At 42.3% G+C, this 27,093-nt stretch overlaps 1 protein-coding gene across 6 annotated transcripts in view; it reads left to right on the top strand.

Annotated features, from left to right (window-relative positions):
* LOC139461116 (mothers against decapentaplegic homolog 4-like) overlaps positions 1 to 27,093 on the top strand; it is a 54,368-nt gene that overhangs the window by 10,071 nt on the left and 17,204 nt on the right. For 3 of the 6 annotated variants that reach the window (XM_071242656.1, XM_071242658.1, XM_071242655.1), the window contains exons 3-10: positions 754 to 928; positions 1,901 to 1,972; positions 8,139 to 8,282; positions 11,320 to 11,538; positions 20,562 to 20,666; positions 24,291 to 24,359; positions 24,910 to 24,969; positions 25,232 to 25,415. In XM_071242656.1, coding sequence (XP_071098757.1) covers positions 754 to 928; positions 1,901 to 1,972; positions 8,139 to 8,282; positions 11,320 to 11,538; positions 20,562 to 20,666; positions 24,291 to 24,359; positions 24,910 to 24,969; positions 25,232 to 25,415 — 1,028 coding nt within the window. The remainder of the gene's footprint in view (positions 1 to 753; positions 929 to 1,900; positions 1,973 to 8,138; positions 8,283 to 11,319; positions 11,539 to 20,561; positions 20,667 to 24,290; positions 24,360 to 24,909; positions 24,970 to 25,231; positions 25,416 to 27,093) is intronic. The other 3 variants (XM_071242659.1, XM_071242657.1, XM_071242660.1) reach the window with 3 other exon arrangements.

Raw genomic sequence — 27,093 nt, 5'->3', positions numbered from 1 at the left:
TGCATTGGATGAAACATCAATGACCACTGAATTTACAAAAATTAGGACTTGATCAAAATTATGAGTTTTTCCAAATTTGTCTGCCAGGTACATTTAGTTTTGAATCCAAGATGAATCCTGGGCTGCCCCAAAATACACGGTGTAGCTGAATTAAACAATAAGGATGTGCGGAATTAACGGTATATCGGTCAATTCAGGTACATTTTTCTTCCACGATACATAAAAATACATAATTTTTCTATGCTCGATTTATCGGGTGATTTCAAATTTTATGATGTTTATATCGGAACTTGCCAAATGCCTTCGCTGCCCCGCAGCATGCAACCAGGGCCCCAAGATGGCTGCGTATTCATTGACTGAGTAAACATTATGATGTAGCAGCATCTTTTGTTCCATTTATGAAGTTCAGTTCATACTTTAATTGTTTAGTGTATCCGATTATTTCTGACTTCAAAATTATACGATATATCGTGATATGCAGCGTTTGAAATTGGCACTAGTCCTGTAGTCCTTACCAAACTGCCCAATAGTAAAGGTATCCTAAGGTCTAGTAGAAATTGGCCCATTTTAAGGGTTTTGCTATATGTTATCATTATAAGGACTAGTGGATGAAAACTGTTAGTTTCTAACCCTGGATATGTGTCACAATAGGTCCTTGTGGATCACAAAATATAGTGATACACAGTCACTTTAAACCTCTAATACCATCCCTCTCAAACAGCAACATACATCCAACCCCTCTCTTTGTCTCAGGTGGCTGGGAGGAAAGGGTTTCCTCATGTGATCTACGCCCGCATCTGGCGTTGGCCTGACCTCCATAAGAACGAGCTGAAGCATGTGAAGTTTTGTCAGTACGCCTTCGACCTCAAGCAGGACAGTGTGTGTGTGAACCCTTACCACTACGAGAGGGTCGTCGCTCCAGGAATAGGTAATTATTACATTAGATAGTGAGTTATGTTGTTGACCAGTGAAGATTCGAGGTAGAATAGGTCTTCAGTAACCCATGCTTTCCCTAAAGGGCCACTATGCTTGTCGTAAGAGGCGACTAACGGGATCAGGTGGTCAGGCTCGCTGACTTGGTTGATGCATGTCATCGATCCCAATTGCGTGGATCGATGCTCATGATGTCAATCACTGGATTGTCTGGTCCAGACTCGATTATTTACAGACCGCCTTCATATAGCTGGAATATTGCTGAGTGTGGTGGTAAACAACAAACAAACAAACAAACAAAACGTTATGCTGAATCATCTCAGTGTTGTTCAACCCCATGTCACAAGAGCATATGACGAGAAGGTCAGTGGTTTGATCTCCACCTGCGTCATACCAAACAACGTTAAGAGGTGGTACTTGTTGTTCCTCTGCCTGGTACTTGGCTTTGAGAGGCTAAAATGAGGACTGGCCGGCTGTCGTAACTCCCATACCTTAACATAGACTTACGACATTCATACTTAATTTGTTTTTTACAACAGCACCTTGCTCTACAAAACCAGCATAAGCCTGTACGAGTACAAGCAGAAACACACATGCATTTGCACACGCTTAAGCACATGCACATGCACATGAAAACACATGCACACACACATGCACACACACATGCACATTGCTGTATTGACTTTTATATTTAAGGGGAGGGAGGGGGATGGTCAGGTAGCCTAGTGGTTAAAGTGTTCGCTCATCACGCCTAAGATCCGGGTTCGATTCCTGCGTGGGTACAATGTGTGAAGCCCATTTCCCCCATCCCCCCCCCCCCCCCCACCGTGATATTGCGGGAATATTGCTAAAAGCTGTGTAAAACCTCACTCACTCACTCACTCACTCATATTTTTGAAAGTATTTGCAAATACCTTTGTATATTTAGTCTTTGAATCAAGCTGACAGTTGGTTCATGTTGTTTCAGATCTGTCAGGGCTGACGCTACAGCATGCAGGTGAGTACTCATCCAAGGACCAGTACTCCGCCTTAGTGCTGCGTGAGTACACGTTGTTGACATACGGTGTTGTCTCCCCTTGCCCAGTACTTAGTGCTGCGTGAGTACACGTTGTTGACATACGGTGTTGTCTCCCCTTGCCAAGTATTTAGTGCTACGTGAGTACACGTTATGACACACAGTGTTGTCTCCCCTTTGCCATTACTTAGTGCTGCGCGAGTACACGTTGTTGACATACAGTTTCGTCTCCCCTTGCCCAGTACTTTGTGCTGCGTGAGTACACGTTGTTGACATACAGTGTTGTCTCCCCTTACCCAGTACTTAGTGAGTACACGTTGTTGACATACAGTGTTGTCTCCCCTTGCCCAGTACTTAGTGAGTACACGTTGTTGACATACAGTGTTGTCTCCCCTTACCCAGTACTTAGTGAGTACACATTGTTGACATACAGTGTTGTCTCCCCTTGCCCAGTACATCGTGAGTACACGTTGTTGACATACAGTGTTGTCTCCCCTTGCCCAGTACATCGTGAGTACACATTGTTGACATACAGTGTTGTCTCCCCTTGCCCAGTACTTTGTGAGTACACGTTGTTGACATACAGTGTTGTCTCCCCTTGCCCAGTACTTAGTGAGTACACATTGTTGACATACAGTGTTGTCTCCCCTTGCCCAGTACTTCTTGAGTACACGTTGTTGACATAGTGTTGTCTCCCCTTGCCCAGTACATTGTGAGTACACGTTGTTGACATACAGTGTTGTCTCCCCTTGCCCAGTACATCGTGAGTACACGTTGTTGACATACAGTGTTGTCTCCCCTTGCCCAGTACATCGTGAGTACACATTGTTGACATACAGTGTTGTCTCCCCTTGCCCAGTACTTAGTGAGTACACGTTGTTGACATACAGTGTTGTCTCCCCTTGCCCAGTACTTAGTGAGTACACGTTGTTGACATACAGTGTTGTCTCCCCTTTCCCTGAACTTGGCGTGGCATGGCTTCACGTCCTTCAGATCATACAGTGTTGTCTCCCCTTGCCCAGTACTTGGTGTGGCATGGCTTCACGTCCCTCAGATCCTACATTGTTGTCTCCCTTGCCCAGTACTTGGTGTGGCATGGCTTCACGTCCCTCAGATCCTACATTGTTGTCTCCCCTTGCCCAGTACTTGGCGTGGCATGGCTTCACGTCCTTCAGATCCTACATTGTTGTCTCCCCTTGCCCAGTACTTGGCGTGGCATGGCTTCACGTCCCTCAGATCACACAGTGTTGTCTCCCCTTGCCCAGTACTTGGTGTGGCATGGCTTCAGATCCCTCAGATCACACAGTGTTGTCTCCCCTTGCCCAGTACTTGGTGTGGCATGGCTTCAGATCCCTCAGATCACACAGTGTTGTCTCCCCTTGCGCAGTACTTGGTGTGGCATGGCTTCACATCCCTCAGATCATACAGTGTTGTCTCCCCTTGCCCAGTACTTTGTGCAGCATGGCTTCACGTCCCTTTGATCATACAGTGTTGTCTCCCCTTGCCCTGAACTTGGTGCGGTGTGGCTTCACATCCTTCAGATCATACAGTGTTGTCTCCCCTTGCCCAGTACTTGGTGCGGTGTGGCTTCACGTCCCTCAGATCCTACATTGTTGTCTCCCCTTGCCCTGAACTTCGTGTGGCATGGCTTCACGTCCCTCAGATCCTACAGTGTTGTCTCCCCTTGCCCAGTACTTGGTGCAGTGTGGCTTCACGTCCCTCAGATCCTACAGTGTTGTCTCCCCTTGCCCAGTACTTGGTGTGGCATGGCTTCACATCCCTCAGATCATACAGTGTTGTCTCCCCTTGCCCAGTACTTTGTGCAGCATGGCTTCACGTCCCTTAGATCATACAGTGTTGTCTCCCCTTGCCCTGAACTTGGTGCGGCATGGCTTCACATCCTTCAGATCATACAGTGTTGTCTCCCCTTGCCCAGTACTTGGTGCGGTGTGGCTTCACGTCCCTCAGATCATACAGTGTTGTCTCCCCTTGCCCTGAACTTGGTGCGGCATGGCTTCACATCCTTCAGATCCTACATTGTTGTCTCCCCTTGCCCAGTACTTGGTGCGGTGTGGCTTCACGTCCCTCAGATCCTACATTGTTGTCTCCCCTTGCCCTGAACTTCGTGTGGCATGGCTTCACGTCCCTCAGATCCTACAGTGTTGTCTCCCCTTGCCCAGTACTTGGTGTGTCATGGCTTCACGTCCCTTAGATCACACAGTGTTGTCTCCCCTTGCCCTTAACTTGGTGTGGCATGGCTTCACGTCCCTCAGATCCTACAGTGTTGTCTCCCCTTGCCCAGTACTTGGTGTGTCATGGCTTCACGTCCCTTAGATCACACAGTGTTGTCTCCCCTTGCCCTTAACTTGGTGTGGCATGGCTTCACGTCCCTCAGATCCTACATTGTTGTCTCCCCTTGCCCAGTACTTGGTGTGGCATGGCTTCACATCCCTCAGATCCTACATTGTTGTCTCCCCTTGCCCAGTACTTGGTGTGGCATGGCTTCACGTCCCTTAGATCCTACATTGTTGTCTCCCCTTGCCCAGTACTTGGTGTGGCATGGCTTCACGTCCCTCAGATCCTACATTGTTGTCTCCCCTTGCCCTGAACTTGGTGTGGCATGGCTTCAAGTCCCTTAGATCACACAGTGTTGTGTCCCCTTGCCCAGTACTTGGTGCGGTGTGGCTTCACGTCCCTCAGATCCTACATTGTTGTCTCCCCTTGCCCTGAACTTGGTGTGGCATGGCTTCAAGTCCCTTAGATCACACAGTGTTGTGTCCCCTTGCCCAGTACTTGGCGTGGCATGGCTTCACGTCCCTCAGATCCTACATTGTTGTCTCCCCTTGCCCAGTACTTGGTGTGGCATGGCTTCACGTCCCTCAGATCCTACATTGTTGTCTCCCCTTGCCCAGTACTTGGTGTGGCATGGCTTCACGTCCCTCAGATCCTACATTGTTGTCTCCCCTTGCCCAGTACTTGGTGTGGCATGGCTTCACGTCCCTCAGATCCTACATTGTTGTCTCCCCTTGCCCAGTACTTGGTGTGGCATGGCTTCACGTCCCTCAGATCCTACATTGTTGTTTCCCCTTGCCCAGTACTTGGTGTGGCATGGCTTCACGTCCCTCAGATCCTACATTGTTGTCTCCCCTTGCCCAGTACTTGGCGTGGCATGGCTTCACGTCCCTCAGATCCTACATTGTTGTCTCCCCTTGCCCAGTACTTGGTGTGGCATGGCTTCACGTCCCTCAGATCCTACATTGTTGTCTCCCCTTGCCCAGTACTTGGTGTGGCATGGCTTCACGTCCCAGAGATCATACATTGTTGTCTCCCCTTGCCCAGTACTTGGTGTGGCATGGCTTCACGTCCCTCAGATCCTACATTGTTGTCTCCCCTTGCCCAGTACTTGGTGTGGCATGGCTTCACGTCCCTTAGATCCTACATTGTTGTCTTCCCTGGCCCAGTACTTGGTGTGGCATGGCTTCACGTCCCTTAGATCCTACAGTGTTGTCTTTTCTTACCCAGCCGGAGTCTGTTTTGTCATCATTAGTCCAGCTAGTGTCATCTTTAGAATCTTAGAAATATGTTTTGCTTGTTCCTCTTTACACTTTTTGAACATTTAGTTTCTGTGTATTTTAACTAATATATGTCCTAAAGAAAGTGATTTTACTCAATTATAAATACTTCATGTATTATTTATTGAAGCAAGATCAAACATTTTAATGGCCTGAAATTTGGTCCAAATTATAATTCAGTGCCCACTGGTCATGTAATAAGTGCTACCTGGAAACTTCTAGTATTAGATTAAAGTTGGTCCTAAACGTACTGCTATAGTAGCTTTCAATTTCCATTAAACTTATCCTATAAAAGCCCATGGTATTGCAATATTTAGTTTTTTCTTAAATTGAAATTGAAATTTCAAAAATGTTAGTCACAGTCTGTTTTGAAGGAATTGAATTTTCCGACATCAAACTTTTGAGCTGCTCCCTAGTGACACAAAAAAAGAGTTTGATGGAAGTGGGAATCATTCATGAGCTGACCCCTTTCTCCAGAATCTTTTTTCTGGTCCTCAAAATTTGGCTTATCTACGGTCATATACGTGTATACGGTAGACATTGTTCTTGGCAACACTTGCAAGGTTGCATGGGTGACACTTATGTATGTTTAGGGAATGAGTTCAAATGTACCAAGACATAAGTTTCCAGGAGTTTATCTGACATTTAAGGATGAGCTTGCCTATTGCCAAGCTGACTTTTTTTAGGAAATCTTTAGTTTTGATTTTTCTTGTTGCAGTTCCAATCATCCTTTTTGATTAATTTTAGCCATAATTATGTTGTTGATCACATTACAAATTTGCAAGTGAAATAGATTTGATGTCATCAATTTGAACATGTCTTATAATTTTCATACGAATATGAATGTGTGGAGTGTGGATGAATACATCTTCCCGAGGCAAGGGAGTTAACTGACTTTAAAAGTCCAGCTTCCACCCTTGCCGAACTAGGCTCGAATCCCTGGGCTCGATCGTAGCACCACCAGTGGCTGTTACGATTTAAGCCCTTCTCTGCCTCTCCTATGGACCAATCAGATTCCACCTCTCGCATCACTTGTGTTTGCTTCACACAAAATGGCGCCGCCCAGTCAAGACGATCTGGTCGACAATCAAGATCTGTATTGTGAGAAAATGGGTCTTACATCACGAAGTGCATCAAATCTTGCGAGCACCTCGATTAAAAACTTGAAAAGATTTGGAAAATATCTGTTGACAACGAGGCGGTGCACATGCTGTGCAAATCCTGCAATCGACCGAAATCTGCCTGACCGTTCACGAACCGGGTTTCAATTTCGTTACGCGATTTGATTGGACTATGCATAGACTCGCTAGTCCAGCCAAAATGTAACTCCATAATACCAGCCTTGTTTGGCAAGGGTGGAAACTGGACTTTTATAGTCAGTTAACTCCCTTGCCTTGGGAAGATGGGATGAATATTAAGTGACTTATGTGTTGTGGCCAGAAGTAATGTCAAGTTATCGTGACTTCATGGTAACATGTTTGACGTCACAATGGTCTGCTAGTGATATCAAGTGTGTTAAAACTTAAATAAAACAATCTGGCCATTACTGAACTCTTCAGGCCCTCAGTTAAAAAGCTGCAGCTTATTGCAACAAATAAATCATCACGTACATTTTCTGCAGGCCATAAGGACACATACAAATTTGCAACTGCAGGCCCGACACGAGTTCAACCTGCCACGGTCTTACAGGCCGACGCTTATTTCGAACACTTGTTATAACGCTATGGAGATATTGCTTGGTCTGACGAAGATCTCACACAAGCAATATCTCCCGTGGAAGCCAGTTTTGAATGATAATGTCACAGAGCTTCAGATAACTTTTTGAGCAATTGAGTTTTTACTCTAGGGTTTCTGTTAAAATTGGGTTATTACATTTTTCATTGGGTAACCAGTGCTTTTTCACTCATATATTCATAAGTCTATTTTCCCCCAAAGAGCGATCATTTTAAGATTTAAGAAAAGTGTTTTAGATGCATATAACCATGATTACTGTTCTAAATATATAGGCTTGATTCGGAAAGTTATTTAGCTCGTAATTGTGTTTCGGAAATTAGCTCCTTTGTACACATGCTGAAAAATCTTCATTGAGTATTTACGTGTGCTGTTTTTATACATTTGAGTTTTTCATTTAATGCATGTGTTTCTGTACATAAGTTAATTGAAAGTAATTGGGCTTTGAATTGTTGGGTGCCGTATTCGATGTAATAAACGCCAAGGGAGCTCTCAAAAATAGAAAAAGGGGCTCATATTAGAGCATAGTTTTGGTAAGAAAAAAAAACACAGTTGAAAGATGATTAATATTGTGGTTTAGGCTGACGGCCTAATATGATACAAAAGAAAAGTCTGTGCGTATTATACACGACAGACATATTTTTCAGAATTTATATGCCCATAATTAATGGTGCTTATAACACATGTATTATGCACAAATAAGTAAGTCTTGTGTACATCAATCAATCGTAAGGGGTGCTTATTGTGATTGTTCACTAGCCAATATATTATCACTGTGGGCGCTTATTAGAGCAGGGCGCTTATTACGTCAAATACGGTATTTTACCCAAATACGCTGCTTATCTGTAGCTCTGTGTCATTAATGGTTTATGTGACCTATTTCCCAGGTCCCCCTGGCCGCCTGGTGAAGGACGAGTACGGAGGCGAGATACAGATGGACAGAGCCTCCACATCATCTGACGGCAACCAGACAGTTCAACATCCACCCTCTGAAGGCTTCAATAGGCTTATAGTTGGCGAGTGTTTCTCTGGTAGAACAATTGTCTTGTCTCACACGGGTTTCAGGGGTGTTTAATCGGAACGAATGACCTGTATTTAGAAAATGTAGTGACTTCATACAGGATAAGTGGGCATGGGTGGCCCAGTCGTCTAAGGCGCCCCGATTCGCTGTGCAGAGTTGCGTCCCCTGGACACGCCAGAAACCTATGATTGTGGGTTTGAATCCAGGTTCACCCCGATTATGTTTCTAGGTTTGTCAGCACCATACCCGTGCTCGTGGGTTTCATCGAAGTGGTAAACGTCGAAGACCTGCATCACTTCTGGCTTTCCTCTCACATTAAGCTGACACGCCGCGATATAACTGGAATAATGTTAAAAGCGGCGTTTAACACAACTCACTCACTCATACAGGGTACAGGGTAAAGGATCTTAGGATTCAGTTTTCTTTAAGAATGTCTGATTGTTTATTGGAAAGATCGGGCGGCTACATGATTCTTCTCATGTTATTCTTTTTGAGGTTTGGGGATTGGTTTTCGGTGGAGAAGTTTAGAGATGGGTTGACCTGGTTTTCAGGACCCTTGGGTTGTCATCACACTGAAATAGACTTGTTTTGGGGTGTGAATTATGTTGTTGGAAAACATGATTATTTCCTTGTCCAAGAGAGACTTATGGTTTTGTTTTCTGTGAAACGATTAGTGGAGGTCGGGCTCGTTTTACACAGCAATCTAGCTACGACTGTCATGTCGGTGTACAGGTGTATGAGTTCTGCAACCATGCTGCTATGATTGCCTTGGGAAAAGAGCCCTGGGATGGAGGACGTGTTAGTTTCTAAAGGTGTGTAGTGAGAGGGTGTTTGGTGATGTCGGATCTCATCAAGGATACTGACCACTACGGGGAAAGAAGAAATATTTGCTTTTGGACATACTCACAGATGCCACTTTACGATTTTTGTGGTATCCTAAAGATTTAATGAAATAATTTCTGAATTTTGTTAAAAAATATCACCAGAAATTTACAGGTTATTGACATTGTAGTCAATGTACGAGCACCACTTTGTGAGGGGAAGGCTAACAAATTTCGATGAGTTTGGTGACAAGTGAAACTGCAACAGATGATTATATTTATCAAAACCAATCAGGAGTGAGATTAATTGTGTTGACTCCATTTTATTTTCTTAAGTCACTAATTGGGTGGATCGCCTCCATGGTAGAGCATCCGCCTGGAGAGCGGAAGGTCCGGGGTTTGATCCCCAGCCGCGTCATACCAAAAGACGTTAAAAGATGGTACTTGTTGTTACCCTGTCTGGCGCTCAGCATTAAGGGACTAAAACAATGACTGGTCGGCTCGGAGTCAGTATACCGTGTCTGAGTGGGGTATTCATGTTAACTGCGGCATGGAATCTCAGTGGGCTAGCACTTTAAAATCGGTATCAGTCCGGACAAGTACAAGAAGCCACACACACGTGCATGCATGTCGCTTTAAGTGCAATACGCGACGTTTAAACCCCATTTCACCTCACTCCCACTACATTGGGCGATCCCAGAAACTATTGTGTGTGGCACCGGTTGGTCGGGCTCGCTGACTTGATCAGCATGTCATCGTATCCTAATTGTGTGGATCGATGCTCATAATATCAATCACTGGATTGTCTGGTCCAGACTTGATTATTTACAGACCGCCATCAGTGGGGGTGAACCGATACAGCAAGGTCACGATACGATATACGTATCTCTGTTTCTGGGCTTGTCGTAAGAGGCAACTAAATGGATCAGGTGGTCAGACTGGGAGACTTGGTTGTTTGTAAGTCATCGTATCCCAAAGGGGTAGGCTGATGCTCATGACATCAATCACTGGATTGTGTGGTCCAGACTCAATTATTTACAGACCGCCATCATATAGCATTCAGATTGTTTTTCATTCCGCCTATATGGACTAAGTTACAAAGTATAAGCTTCTTGAATATGTACAGATTATGGAAACAAACATATTTTCACAGAAAAAAACATGCAGTTCTTCACTTCTCTGTATGTTCTTTTTTACAACTGATTTTTCAAGTTTTCATTTTTGTCACATACCGACCGTAGCATGGTATAGACTGGATTATGTTGCCAAGTTATTAAGAGATATTGTTGAAATGGCTGCTTGAGATTGTGGCAGGTCATGACGTCATCGTCGTCGCTTTGGTAAGTTGCTGTCAACCGTGGCTGCGTGTCAAGTTTAGTTGTATAGTCCTTGAATGACTTGGTCTTTGTTGTTGGTACTGTCCAATGTAAAAATATCTGTCCATATCTCGTCAATTATTGAATCACTTCGTTTTAGATTCTTTTTAAATATGAGTTTGATATTGATATATATGATTGTTGTCAGTTTTATTTGTGGTTGTATAAATGTGGTAAAATTCAGATTTATTTTTTTTGTGGTAAAATTGTTTGATATATAGAATGCAGTTGTCTCTGTCAATCAATGCACTGTCTTGCAGATGAATGAACATGTCTTGTGTTTGCACTGCTAGGGGGTGCTGAGTAAGAAGCATTATCAAAGATTAACCAAATTTCTTTCCAAATTTGATTTTGAAAAAGAAGTACAAAAAAACAAAAGCATTGTTATGTTACTTTTTGTTAAAGTTCAATCATCTTGATAAGGAGATTGAAAGTAACACCTTTCCCTATAGTATTTACTGAACAAAAAATGTTAGAATCATGATTATTTTGGGGGATATTTTTTTGTAGTGAAGACAGAGCACACAATTTCATATTCCACATAAACAAATATTTCATGATCCCTAACTTTTTTGTTTAGTATATATTATAGACTTAAAAAATTGATGAAGGTGCAAGTATCTGTATCGAACCATCACATTAGAATGAAAAAGAAGATAAATTTCATGGAAGTCAATCCTGTCTTTATTTATACCTTTTGCTAATTTAGAAGATATAGAAATTTTTTGAGAAAGTATTAAGATTTTCAGTGTTTCTCTTCAACATTTGCCTTGAAACTCAGCACCTCTTATCTCGGTGTCAATGATTTCTCCCTCACCGGACACATGCCTATAATGACTGGTCCCTCCAGGTCAAGGGTCACCGGCCCCTCCAACAACAGTCCAGCACCAGCAGCCTACCAGTGTCCCCTCAGCGACGCCCTTGGGTCCGGGGGCAGGGGGCGTGTCCCTCCAACACCCCCTCTCCCCCCAACCCCTCTCCCCCTCCCAACCGCCGGCCGCGCCTCCGCAGCCGCAACCACCGTCACAACCCACGTCAGCCCCGCCCGGTGTGGAGCTGACCCAAGCTAGTGAGTTGCCTGTTCTGTAGTGTGACACATCACCCTTGTAGCTGGAGGATCATACTGTCTGACGTTGTCACACTGGAATCTTAGCTTCACTGTGCTTCTGCTGTCTTTGTTTCAGTAGGCGTATCGCCTGCTATTGATTGCTTCTGCCATTCATCGATAAGCTGGTATCGATTTTTAAACTGTTTTTTATTAAGTTAAAACTACTGACGCTGCCACAATTGCTTTTTTGATCCATTGATATAGTGTTTTACCTTACCTGACCCTGCTAAGTGCTATAGGTGTAGTGTCAGGTATGTATAAAAACATTGCATTTAATCAGAAATGCTCATGTTTTTTACCTTACCTGACGCTACATCTATAGGCACTGTGTAGCGTCAGGTAAGTATAAAAACATTGCATTTAATCAGAAATGCTCATGTTTACCCTACCTCACGCTACACCTACAGGCACTGTGCAATAAAAACATTGCATTTAATCAAAAATGTTCATTTCTATCGGTTTTAAAATTGTCATGCGATAAATTAACATTATCGATTTTAAACCTTTATTAATAACTTAAATTACAGATTCTGTTACAATAGATTTGGCAATTGATACAGCTGGTATTGATTAGGAAACTGTTATTTGATAAACTAAAATTACTGAATCTGTCACAAAAGTGCTCTTGCCATCCTTCAATATAGCTGGTGTTGATTTTAAAGATGTTAATTAATCAACATTACTGAGTCTGTCACAGAAAATTCCTTTTGCCATCAGGTAATAGAAGTCCTGTGCAATTCAACAAAATCTTAAGTCACAAATGACACAATATTTGATACATTTTGCAACTTGAGCCACAAATCTAAGGCCTGATTCTGATATGAGTTTAACAAGCATGAAATACTCATATTCCCCGCCAATATAACATGTATGGTTGTGTGCAAGACATTAGCCCTGTGAATTAAGTCAAAGTCTTTGCCATAGAAAATAATATTTTAAAAAAACCAAACTATCAAAAGGCTCCAGTTTACCACTAGACCTATCTATGTGCCAAGTTTGGTTAAGATATTGTTCATGGTTTTGAGTTCTGCTCCGGAAACGAAACATGATGGATGAACGGACAGCACCCATTCCTATATCCCCCTCCCACTTCGTGGCTGCTATCATTTTGCACTCTATTCAGTGTAGAAACTTATGTCTTCCCACTGTAGGGAAGACCGGGAGAGAATTGGTCCTCAGCAACCCATGCTGGTCCTAGGATGACTCGCTGACTTGGTTGATGCATGTCATCGTATCCCAGTTGCGTGGATCAATGCTCATGATGTCAATCACTGGATCTTATTGTCCAGACTCAGTTATTTACAGACTGGTGTCATATATCTGAAATATTGAGGAGAGCGGCGTTAAACAACAAACAAACAAACAAACCCACTTCAGGAAGTTAACCTGGAATAACGATGACAGAGGCACACCCTACAAAAAGTTAGAATTTCTATCAGACCTTAGGATATTCAACATAACAGAAACTGGCTTAGGCTAGCTGTCTGGTGGGGGTGTCTGGTGCCAGTGACTCGGGCCAGTTTCTAGTGCTACTGTCTGGTGCTAGTGTCTGGTGCCAGTTTCTCGTGCCAGTGTCTGGGGCTAGTGTCTGGTGCCAGTTTCTAGTGCCAGTGTCTGGTGCCAGTGTCTGGTGCTAGTGTCTGGTGCCAGTTTCTAGTGCCAGTGTCTGGTGCTAGTGTCTGGTGCCAGTTTCTAGTGCCAGTGTCTGGTGCTAGTGTCTGGTGCCAGTTTCTAGTGCCAGTGTCTTGTGCCAGTGTCTGGTGCGAGTGTCCGGTGCTAGTGTCCGGTGCCAGTTTCTAGTGCCAGTGTCTGGTGCCAGTGTCTGGTGCCAGTGTCTGGTGCCAGTTTCTAGTGCCAGTGTCTGGTGTTAGTGTCTGGTGCCAATGACTGGGGCCAGTTTCTAGTGCTAGTGTCTGGTGCTAGTCTGGTGCTAGTGTTAGGAGTCTAGTGCCAGTTTCTAGTGCAAGGGTCTGGTGCTAGTGTCTGGTGCCAGTGTCTTGTGCCAATGTCTGGTGCCAGTGCCTGGTGCTTGCGTCTGACACTGAACAAACCACCAGTATTCACTTCATACCAAACAAAATAACAAAATATCATGAGCCACCAAACTAAAAATTATTTTTTAAAATAGTTCATTCAGCCGACCCAAGATGATTGGTTGGCAAAAATTGGTAAGCCTTAAAATTGTGGCAGTGGTCTTCGTTTTGAACAGTTTTAAAATTCCCTGCTTGATTTCAAGTACGACCAGCGCTGTGTGTCTATATATATATTGGATGAAACAGGCTCAGTGTGCATGCCTTGTGAGATTCCAGTGTGACATGCAGACATCTTCCATGTGGAATGTTGACAATATTCTTGTATTGATAACCATGCTTACTAACTCTGCTCAAAATGAATATCTGGGTCTTAAATTTCAAACATTCCATAAATTTCCCAAAATGGTTTGTTCTTTAGATAATTACGAAAGCATTCATTTGAGCAGCCTTGACTTGTGCTTGCTGCTTGATCGGTTGCATTGCTTCTGTGATTCACTTAATATCTTCATTGCAATTATTTTCTTCAGTTTGTGTTAAAGCTTGACTTTCAGACCATGACACAGACTGATACCTCTTCATATCTAGCCAGCGCTTCACATTCCCTTGTCCATCTCTGAAAGCCCACATGCTAGACCATCTCTTGGTTCTACACATTCTGTTGACCATCTGCTTACTCTCTACGTTATGTAGACCATTCCCAGATACTTCACATTCTTTAGACCATCTCTTGACTCTGCACATTCTGCAGACATCTCCTGATTCCACACTCTATAGACCTTTCCCTGACACTCCACATTCTGTAGACCATATCTTGGCTCTGCATATTCTGTAGACCATCTCTTGGCTATACACATTCTGTAGACCATATCTTGGCTCTGCATATTCTGTAGACCATCTCTTGGCTATGTACATTCTGTAGACCATATCTTGGATCTGCACATTCTGTAGACCATCTCTTGGCTATGCACATTCTGTAGACCATCTCTTGACTCTCCCCATTCTCTAAGCCACCACACTCAACTCCCTCCGCGCTCAAACAGTCCATCCCTCTATACACATCCTCAAATCCTTCAAACCCTTGCTGTTTCTACTCCCCACATCCTCAAATCCTTCAAACCCTTGCACGTTCTACTCCCCACAACCCCAAATCCCTCAAACCCTTCCTCTTTCTACTCCCCACATCCCCAAATCCCTCAAACCCTTGCATGTTCTACTCCCCACATCCCCAAATCCCTCAAACCCTTGCACGTTCTACTCCCCACATCCCCAAATCCCTCAAACCCTTGCACGTTCTACTCCCCACATCCCCAAATCCCTCAAACCCTTACTCTCTCTACTCCCCACATCCCCAAATCCCTCAAACCCTTGCTCTTTCTACTCCCCACATCCCCAAATACCTCAAACCCTTGCACGTTCTACTCCCCACATCCCCAAATCCCTCAAACCCTTTCTCTTTCTACTCCCCACATCCCCAAATCCTTCAAACCCTTGCATGTTCTACTCCCCACATCCCCAAATCCCTCAAACCCTTTCTCTTTCTACTCCCCACATCCCCAAATCCTTCAAACCCTTGCATGTTCTACTCCCCACATCCCCAAATCCCTCAAACCCTTGCACGTTCTACTCCCCACATCCCCAAATCCTTCAAACCCTTGCACGTTCTACTCCCCACATCCCCAAATCCCTGAAACCCTTGCACGTTCTACTCTCCACATCCCCAAATCCCTCAAACCCTTGCACGTTCTACTCCCCACATCCCCAAGTCCCTTAAACCCTTGCACGTTCTACTCCCCACATTGCAGACATGCCTCCCCAGCCTCTACCACCACCTCCGTCACACCTCATTTCTCACACTCTGCATTCTCTAGATTCTGGAGGGGATCACACAATATTTACTATCAGACAGGATACCCTAGACAATTATGAAGCATATCTATACATCTCAGCATATTATACACTTATTTGATTTTGTTTCATTGCTGAAAGTTTCAGACAATGAAACCACATCTGCCAAAAGTGTTTGAAACTGATATTTCATGATCTGGAAATTGAGGAAAATTTAGAGTTAATATCAACGTAAATGATGTCAGATGATATTGTTGTCCCCATCCTAATAGAAGCGGCCTTGCATATAATCAAGTTTCACAACAATCAAACGTTAAAATATACACATTTTTTATTTTCTCATTGATAATTACATTTCGAGGATAAATCCACATTTAAACAAGTTAATGAAGGTTCGCTGAAAAGTAATGTAATTTATTATCTGATTTAGGGAGTTAGGATTTACCTGGGTTATCAATAGTAGGGGTCCAGGGAACTCAAGCTTTTGATTGTTGGGGTCCACGTTAACAAATGGGTGGGTTCCAAGCTAAAAACAACCAAATGGGTGTTCCCAGGGAAATGTCAACTTGAATACAGCACTCAACAACAACGGGGTAGAGTAGGTCTTCAGCAACCCATGCTTGCCGTAAAAGGCGACTATGCTTGTCGAAAGAGGCGACTAAGAGGATCGGGTGGTCAAACTCGCTGACTTGGTTGATGCAGGTCATCAATCCCAATTGCGTGGACCGATGCTCATGTTGTCAATCACTGGATTGTCTGGTCCAGACTTGATTATTTACAGACCGCTGTCATATAGCTGGAATATTGCTGATAGCGGCGTTAAACAACAAACAAACAACTCAACAACAAGTGACTTATTGCCATGCTCAGAAGCCGTTAGTTAAAAATAGATATGGAGTTCCTAACTGAAGCAGTGCTAGGAGATCGTGTAGCATTTGACATGTTTCCTTTTTAGTTCTTACATACAAAAATTAATTTTAGGTGGTTACGAAATAATTATGAAAGAGCAGCATCTGTTCAGTTGCATGTAAATTTCAGAGTGCCAGTGGATGCACTGTGTCCTTTTTTTCATCCCAAATTTTATGAGTATATGATTCAAGATTCGACATCCAGTAAATTCCTTTGGTATCGCATGGAGGGATCGTGGGTGGGGAAGACCAGCATCCAATGGTTGAGATTGTCCTTCTGATTGCATCTCAATGGAGTTTTCACTTGAAAGATCTCCAATAACTAACAGCAATTTTGAGTTAATTGATCCGAAATAACCGGCTGCTGTATCAGTCAGGCGTCATCATGGTGTGGTTTCTATGGCAACGGGTCATACTAACATGGATTAACAATATTAACAGCTGTCTCATGTTCGTGGTGGTGGATTGATTAGTAGTTAAAGAATGAGGGGTTAAAAGTGGCCATGTTCGCTGTGGACTAAAACTGTTTCTATGGACAGAAGATCAGTAACATGCAGGTTTTTATACAGCCTTCGATATCGGACAGTGTTTGTGACTCACAATACATTGTGGGGAATCGTTAGAAAAAAATAATTTTGGGGGGGGTTGTTATTTAACATGATACTGTTTTTTTATGTGACTGAGCACCAAGTGGGTCATCATCTTCCTCGCGACCAGTTTTTTAAAATTTCTCTGAAAATGTTGAAATTCATACATTTTCACAGGTGGATCTTTGGATCATGTGGATCATGTCAAAAAGGAAATACCGTATTCGACGTAATAAGCGCCCATGGCGACATTTGCTAAGATATTGGCTAGTGAACATTCCCAATTAGCACTCCTTCCGTTTGATCAATGTACACAAGACTTATTTATTCGTGTATAATACGCTCTCGTGTGTTATATGCACCCTTAATTATGGGCATTTAATTCTGGAAAAATATATGTCATACATAAACATTTCAGGTTGACAGCATAAACCACAAAATTTATCTTTCAACATTCAACAAGAGCCCCCTATTTCCAATTTTGAGAGTGCCCTGGGCGCTTATTACGTCGAATACGGTATGGATATTCGGAACTCTTATTTAACAAGAACTTCACAATCAATAACCAGACTTTGTTTGAAATGTTGCATTGATAATGATGCATTAAAAATATTATTACAAGTACCTGTAATTTGTTTTTAAAAATGCCCCCCAAAAATGTTCTTGTGTCATTTGAAAAGCAGATCATGTGTCCAACAATTTTGTCCTTTATTAATTACTTAAGCTGAAGACTCACGAAAATTAAGTTCATGAACCAGAATTCTGAAAAGAATAAATTGTTTGTACTTACTTTAATGGGATGATAAAAGTATTGGTTGAACTGAGTTTACAAAATTCACAATCCTTTGTCCATATTATAAAATATGACAGGAGACAGCAGCCTTGACAATGGTTACCATGGTTACATACACATAAATTCCCTGCCATGATATTTTTAACCCCTCTTCACTCTAACCATCATAATCCAAAATGTAATATCTTTAGTGTTGTTAAGATCTAATGATGTGTTTGGCTGAATCCTTGTTCTGGAGTGGGTTTTAGAGTTGATACTTAGTATTCTTATTTGATATGTACCGGCCTCTGCTTACTACGGCCTGAGTAGATCTCTCTCTTTCAATGCCTCATTCTAACTATCTACTGCTTCCCTGTCGGGTGATGTGGGCTAGTTCCTCTAACAGCTGTCTCAGCATCATCCTCGGTAATCCAGGGTATTATATCCCCATTGTATAGTGATAAGGACTCTGGACTCTTTCCTACCCTACCTTCATTTTGAGACCACATTAGCATAATGCTAAAAACAGCCCTCCAATCATATTACTTTAACTGGAAAGAAATTATGCAAAGTTGGAGATGTGGTGGTTGTCATTATATCAGAAATAAAGCTAAGCTTGTGAAGGGTCCAGGAGTTTTTTCAAAATAGGATGGTGATATGATTCACTAGGTGATGGAGGATGTAACGGCATGTAGATTTTTGGATTCCTGTTTAAAGAGATAGTCATCCAATACAGCATCTTATATTCTGAAAAATATTGCATAACAATTTATTGGAATTGTGTGGTAGTTGTAAATTTATGAAGTACATGGGTTGTTTTGAAATCTTGTAAATGATTTGTTATGAATTATTGATTTATTAACTCGTAAGGTAAGTTGTGTCTTACTTTGTTCTGCAGCCATTTCTATAGCTGTACTTATTACCATGGACTCAGTGCACCCTTTATACGCCAACATTTCAATTTGCGGGACTGCACTTGTATGTGTCGTTAACAACAGCTGGACCAAACCTTTGGGATTTCCAGCTTCAAAGAGCTCTGTTTATCATTATGATTATCATTATCATTATGAGTCTTTGCTAGTAAAAACCTTTTTTTGTATAATTGTTTTGATAGAAATTCAAAAAGTAAATCAGTTTGGATTTTCAAACTGTTTTGAAAAATAGTTGAAAATGACAAAACAGCTGCAAATACACATTGAGCAAAATAAATAAATCATATATTAGGATTCAAAATAAACTTAAATCCATATACTTCCAAGCAGGTAACATCTTTGTTACTACATTCTCTCAAACATACATGTAGTTTTGGGCCTAAGTTTAATGTCTATTTTTTCTTATGCTGAAAAGATATTTTAATTTATCTATTTTTTGGCCTATGAACAGCTTATGTTATGTCACAGTCAACATCATGGTCCTGTGAACTGCACTGTTCCAACAATTGGTCAAACATAGTCAAACATGGTAGTAAGTCAGCTGTAGAGAAATGACTGCAGTTTTGTTTCTACATGTTGTCTCAGTGGGGAATATGTCATGCGTGGAAGGGAATTATGGGTTATCTCCCTTTGATGTCAAGGGAGGTGACTCACAAGTCTGAGACACTATTGACCTAGTCTTGTTATTGCCCATTGACGAAAGGAGTTTTAAAGATATTAAAGGTTTAAACCATGTAGGGAATTTGGCGTAAGGAGAGTGATGCTCTTTGCCAAGTGATAGAATAGAACTTATGCTTATTTATTGATTTATTGTCAGTGAGTTTTCATTGTGCCTAACTATGAATCAAGTAGTCCCAGCTCCGTGTAGTCCGTGGGTAGTAAATGTCTGGCAACAGACTGTAATAAGCCATCAGGTTGTCCACGCTCCGTGTAGTCCGTGGGAAGTAAATGTCTGGCAACAGACTGTAATAAGCCATCAGGTTGTCCACGCTCCGTGTAGTCCGTGAGAAGTAAGTGTCTTTATAACAGACTATAATAAGCCATCAGGTTGTCCCAGCTCCGTGTAGTCTGTGGGAAGTAAATGTCTTTATAACAGACTGTAATAAGCCATCAGGTAGTCCCAGCTCCGTGTAGTCCGTGGGATGTAAATGTCTTTATAACAGACTGTAATAAGCCATCAGGTAGTCCCAGCTCTGTGTAGTCCGTGGGTAGTAAATGTCTGGCAACAGACTGTAATAAGCCACCAGGTTGTCCCAGCTCTGTGTAGTCCGTGGGAAGTAAATGTCTGTATAACAGACTGTAATAAGCCATCAGGTAGTCCCAGCTCCGTGTAGTCTGTGGGAAGTAAATGTCTGTATAACAGACTGTAATAAGCCATCAGGTAGTCCCTGCTCCGTGTAGTCCGTGGGATGTAAATGTCTGGCAACAGACTGTAATAATCCATCAGGTTGTCCCAGCTCCGTGTAGTCCGTGGTAAGTAAATGTCTGTATAACAGACTGTAATAAGCCACCAGGTTGTCCCAGCTCCGTGTAGTCTGTGGGAAGTAGATGTCTGTAGGACAGACTGTAATAATCCATCAGGTTGTCCCAGCTCCGTGTAGTCCGTGGGAAGTAAATGTCTGTATAACAGACAGTAATAATCCATCAGGTTGTCCCAGCTCCGTGTAGTCCGTGGGAAGTAGATGTCTGTAGGACAGACTGTAAAAAGCCACCAGGTTGTCCCAGCTCCGTGTAGTCCGTGGGAAGTAAATGTCTGTATAACAGACTGTAATAATCCATCAGGTTGTCCCAGCTCCGTGTAGTCCGTGGGAAGTAAATGTCTGTATAACAGACTGTAATAAGCCATCAGGTAGTCCCAGCTCCAAATAGTCCGTGGGTAGTAAATGTTGTCTGTCTGTGTGGTGTAGGTTCAAGTGGTATAAGTCACAGCCATGGCTCACCCCAGCTTATAGACACCTTCAACAACCAGGTACCTCAAGCCAACTCCGCCAACCTCAGTCATTACCCAACCAGTAAGTACAAGCACCTGTACAAGCACCTGTACAAGCACCTGTATCAGGGGCTTATGTTCACCTGTTCAGGGGCTGATATTCGCAGAGATGCCAACCATTATTATTTTGGTGAATAGGTAGGATTCTTGCTTATCTTCCTCCCAAATTGTGAATTTGGTCATTGTCTTCACAAATTATTTACATGCTTAAAATATCACAGAGAGCTAATTGTTAATACACTAGTGACCTGAAACATTCGAGAGCGAGGCTTTTCTGACCAACAAGAACCTTTCTTTCAATTCACATTGTGTTAAAATATCCACTGTGATACAAGGTCTCTGATTCGTTGTTATGTAAAGGCACACTATCGATCTTTTTTTTGTATGGAGCTTCGACCACGTGTTTCACTTCCGTCTAGGCCTAATGAAAATGTCAGAGCCAAAACCTGATTCGGAGATTCTCAAACTTGATAACCATTTACAATGTTAGCTAGGGCTGGCTAAAAAAGATTCATAATCGGAATTATCATTGATGTGAAGAAATATGAACAATTATCGATATGAGAATTGTGTCATCGATAATATCTCACCTGAACTATTGTGATGAAATGAAGTTTAGATAACCAAAACAAACCTGTTATTGTCAATCATGTCAATTGCCGAAGATGGAAAGCAACTGTTTTTCTTATATCATAACTGCCAACAAATTAATCCATGCATACCGTATTCAACGTAATAAGCGCCCCGCTCTAATAAGCGCCCACGGCGATATTTGCTAATATATTGGCTAGTGAACAATCCCAATTGGCACACCTTCCGATTGATCAAGGTACACAAGACTCATTTATTCATGTATAATACGCACTTGTGTGTTATATGCACCCTTAATCATGGGCAATTGAATTCTGGAAAAATATATCTGTCGTACATAAACATTTCAGGCTGTCAGCATAAACCACGAAATTTATCTTTCAAATCTGTTTTTTTTCACCAAAATAATATTCTAATAAGAGCCCCCTGTTCCCAATTTTGAGAGCGCCCTGGGCGCTTATTACGTCAAATACAGTATATGTGCCACCACTCATCAGTGGGGTAAAATATGTTGATTTCGTTTGGATTTATTTTGCATATTTGCTCTGATATTTATCAATAATTGATTATCCATCTCTAATATCTATGATCGATAGCCAGCCCATATGTTAACATTTTCACATGAAATTACTTTTATTTTGCCTCAGTGATTACTCCAAACTTCATTTTGAGTTGGCATCCCTGTGTCTGGCCCCAAGCCTCCAGCAAATGTCTGTTCTAATTTCCCAAATCCTCTTATGAATGCAATTATAATTTATTCTTTGGCTTAACAGAGGCAAGTTGGATTTCACCAACATGCTGTTATATAACTTAAATACTGTTCAAGCTGTTGAGTTCTGCATTCTAACAAATATTCATCATTACATAAACAGTTCGTAAGAGGCGACTAACGGGATTGGGTGGTCAGGCTCGCTGATTTGGTTGATGCATGTCATTGTATCCAAATTTCATAGATCGATGCTCATAATGTGAATCCCTGGATTGTCTGGTCCATACTGGACTATTTGCAGACCACCCTCATATAGGTGGAACATTGCTCAGTGTGGCGTTTAACAAAATGTTAAAGTATGGGAGTTACGATCACCTAAGCGCTAAGATCGCTTTGTGAAACGGGGCCCTCGTTTGTAGCTGCTGAAAACTCACATGGTGTTGCAAGTTGCTCCGGAAGAATTCCATGACAAAATTTGTAGTTGTGAAAACGTTCAGAATAACACGATTTAACAAAAATCTTTCGCCAACTTGTGAAATTTATCAAACACGACCTTGGTATCACAGCTGTAATTTGATTGGCTGCCTGAGGTCATGTGCTCAAAATTGACCAATCACGAATCTTGTAGCAGATTTTGACAAGAAAGCGTCATTAGAAACCAATTTTAATCCAATCAAATCGCTTGTTATAACTACGGAAAAAAAACAGGCGATGTTACGAAAGCGTGATTACGAAATTTCTCTCAGCTAATTTATTGTACCATTTAACAAGTAGTTAGACATGTAGACAGTGATAGTAATTTCCAATATTACTTGCCTCCGGACAAGTTAAAGTAAGTGATTTTGTTGCCCGACCTCGTATTTCTACTTGCCCCGGGAGTCGGGAAATGGCAAATTTCCACCCCTGAATTCTACGTTGTTTCGCTGAACAATCAAAGCCACTGACTGTATTTTATCCTGCGATAAAGTACACGTTTTCAGTGATGTCCCAATGGACTGATGTCATGGCGCTGTTCATTTTACCTCCCCCTAGATCTAACGTATCCTTGGTAACTTCAAGTCAAGCAAGATGGCACATCCACATTACATCAATTTTTTGGTGAAATACTTTCTTTACACCTGTGAATATTTGAATATCATTACCTGTTTAAATCTACAAATGTTTTGCTTATCCTGCGTTACTCCTTAATGCATTCACTATGGTGATCGTAACTCCCATACTTTGACATATATGATATCGTAGCGCTAAGGTGATCGTAACTCCCATACTATGACATAGGTTTGTCATATCGTAGCGCTAAGGTGATCGTAATTCACATACTTTGACATAGGTTTACGATCATCGTAGTGCTACGGTGATCGTAACTCCCATACTTTGACATATATGATATCGTAGCGCTAAGGTGATCGTAACTCCCATACTATGACATAGGTTTATCATATCGTAGCGCTAAGGTGATCGTAACTCCCATACTTTGACATATATGATATCGTAGCGCTAAGGTGATCGTAACTCCCATACTATGACATAGGTTTATCATATCGTAGCGCTAAGGTGATCGTAATTCCCATACTATGACATAGGTTACGATCATCGTAGTGCTAATGTTGTTTTGTACAACGGCACCCAGGCCCTGGTGTATCTGAACAATCCCACCAGTCCCAAATTTGTGGAATAGACCCAGATCACTGTCCTGAGGAGATAGAGAAATAGGTTTAAACTTGAATCTTAAAATAATGTTTTTCCTTAAAAGGTATTGTGATGTGTTATCTATTACGTCATATTTCCAAAATACTTGTACATATATATAGCAAGGAAGCTTGCGGCACGGTATGGAAAATGGGAACCTCAAACCTTTGAACCCACAGGTACCAGAGGTTTGTCTGGACTTGCCTAGAGGCCGCTAGTCAGCCCCAAGGCTGCAGGAAATGTTGGTAAAAACTCCCAAATTAAATTCTCATTCATGTTTGTATAGTTATAACTAATGTTATGGATTTTTAGAGGTTACATCCATTTTGCTGATAAATAATGACTGGTGAGTCTTTAATACATCATTTCAGAATGTTGCACTGAATGCAATGTTAGAATATTATGTTAAAATCATTTTTAAACGCAATTTTAAACAAAATACCAATTTTTTCCCAATTTGTCTGACGAGGTAACCCCCACTGTTAGACCCCTAGATACTGGGAGGTGATGTTTAGTGTCCGGCTGGCCATGATCTGTTGAGGCTTGTTGTGAGTGCTGCTTGCTGCTCTGGTTGTGAGACTTATGCCACTTGTACCAACATAGTGAGGGTGTGGTCAGTGGGCGTGGCTGACAGCTGGTGTGCTGTGTCTGTTGCAGGCTCGACAACAACGTGGGTGGGCAGCAACACTGCCACCTACACGCAGAACATGTCCGCGCCACAGTTCTGTAAGTATGACTCCAACATTGGTGTAATGAACTCGATTTACCAAAATACGTTGATTATGTTGAACGTAATTGTCTTCTAGCAAGTTATTGTAACAAATGCTAAATGGTATCAATTAGTTGATCATGTTTTCTTGTTATTTTTCACAAGCTTGGTATTACTGAAATGCTTGTCAAATTGAAGTTAGACCAAGCTCACACAGTTTGCTCAAAATTAACTTGATCAGTTTGAGAGATGTTTGACATTGTTCGCAAGATGTTTGACATTGTTTGCAAAATGTTTGACACTGTTCGCGAGATGTTTTGACACTGTTTGCAAGATGTTTTGACACTGTTTGCAAGATGTTTGACACTGTTTGCGACATGTTTGACACTGTACCAGATGTTTTGATACTGTTTGCAACATGTTTGACACTGCGAGATGTTTGATACCCTTTAAATAAAGAATGTTTTTTTGACGTTGTTTAGAGGATGTTTGACACTGTTTAGAGGATGTCTGACACTGTTTAGAGGATGTTTGACACTGTTTGCGAATAGTGTATTTCTGTTCCAGGGAACAACAACCAAATCCAGTCTGACATGCAGACTCTGCCACCACTCACCAGCCAACCACGTACGTCCCCCTGTGTTTGCCACCACGGGAACCCCCCCACGGGAACCCCCCACAGTAACTTGTGCTTGTAGCAGGCAACTAAAATAGGTCGGGTGGTCTCGCTCACCGAATTGATTGATATTTCTTTCTTCATTGTACAAGCAGACAAACAAACATCAACGTGTATGCACGTCAATACGGAAGTGAAATAATCTTGAACCGTTAAAGCCAATTTCTCACCTCATCTCATGTTATGAGTTTATTTTTTAATTGATTCCATCAGCTCCTGAATTCTGGTGTACCATCACCTACTTCGAGTTGGACCAGCAGGTCGGGGAGACGTTCAAGGTCCCGTACAGCTGCTCCACTGTCACAGTCGATGGCTACACTGACCCCTCCAGCATTGACAGATTCTGTCTCGGCCAGCTGTCCAACGTACACCGGACAGAGGCCAGTGAAAGAGCCAGGTGAGTTACCCCCCTTGTATAAACTGACAGGTTCTGCCTCGGCCAGCTGTCCAACGTACACCAGACAGAGGCCCTGTCAGTTACCCCCCTTGTGTGAACTGACAGGTTCTGTCTCGGCCAGCTGTCCAACGTCCACCGGACAGAGGCCAGGTCGGTTATCCCCCTTGTATAAACTGGCAGGTTCTGCTTCGGCCAGCTGTCCAACATACACAAACCAGACAGAGGCAATGTCAGTTACCCCCTTTGTGTAAACTGACATGCTCTGCCTCGGCCAGTTGTCCAACGTACACACAGAGGACAGAGGCCATGTTGGTTACCCCCTGTTGTGTGAACTGACAGGTTCTGTCTCGGCCAGCTGTCCAACGTCCACCGGACAGAGGCCAGGTCGATTACCCCCCTTGTATAAACTGACAGGTTCTGCCTCGGCCAGCTGTCCAACATACACACAGAGGACAGAGGCCATGTCGGTTACCCCCCTTGTGTGAACTGACAGGTTCTGCCTTGGCCAGCTGTCCAAAATACACACACCGGACAGAGGTCATGTTGGTTACCCCCCTTGTGTGAACTGACATGTTCTGCCTTGGCCAGCTGTCCAACGTCCACTGGACAGAGGCCAGCCATTCACAATGAAGCCAGTTCCAAAATGTTAGCCTGAACTGAAACTTTCACATCGAATGAATGTCTGTTGCTTTGTAGTACAGTCGTGCCTCGTTTATACGGACACTTGCGTCATTTCACAATTCGTCCGTATAAACGAATTTCCGTATAACTGAAACCAGCTTCTTACTGGAAGGGTTACTTCCCTTCAATTATGCAACTCATGACAAAATTCCTTAAACATATTGTTTTTATTAATTTCGGCGTAATCATGTGTGAAGCGATCGGAAGATCGCACAACTCACCGTTATTAACAGCAACCACGGTAAGAATACCGCTATTGACGCCTTGAAACGAACTTTAGTTGACAGAGAATGGATACATATATCATAAATGACATACTTTGATTCGTTAAAAGTCATATTTGTTTTTGTTTGACGATTCTATGTCAACATGAAATTCTCGCGATCACGCGATCACGTGCGCGTGAGCCTTGACGGTGACTGGTCAGACTGGTTCCATGTAAAAAATAATACCCGAGAATAGCGATCAGCTGCTTCGCTTAGGGTTATTATTATTTTAAATATGTTTAGTAAAGGCTGCATATAATTAAGAAAATAATGGAATATATTATTCCTGATAAAAAAAAAATAGTTTCAGATACAATTGTTGTCGATCCTTGCATTAAAAATCCTATAAAGTTATATCATTGTGTGTGTCTTTACCGAATCACCGGTCGATTCCAAGAAAACGTGTGTACAGCTGATTGCTGTTTCCGGCTTAGTTTACGAGAAAATACACAAGGTAATCTTAATCCCTAGATATAAAACAATGCCTCGTAATGTTCTCGTAATACGTAATGAAGTTCAACTTTGACCTCTGACCTCCACAGACGCCATATTTATCGAAGGGGATTACATGTACAATAAACAAGCTCGTCTCAAACATAACTCAGTGTCACTGGTTAATTGACTTCTCACGAATCAAAGATATCACCACCAGCGGAAGTGTACTGTCCGGATAAGTGAGACAATTTTGAGTGCATTTCAGTGTTTTGTGTATGAAAATGACCGTCCGGTTC

The sequence above is a fragment of the Haliotis cracherodii genome, unplaced genomic scaffold (assembly GCF_022045235.1).
Source record: "Haliotis cracherodii isolate W230 unplaced genomic scaffold, xgHalCrac1.p SCAF_14, whole genome shotgun sequence".
Lineage (NCBI taxonomy): Eukaryota > Metazoa > Mollusca > Gastropoda > Lepetellida > Haliotidae > Haliotis > Haliotis cracherodii.
Note: the sequence above shows the minus strand (reverse complement) of the source record. Positions and strands in the feature narration are given on the sequence as shown.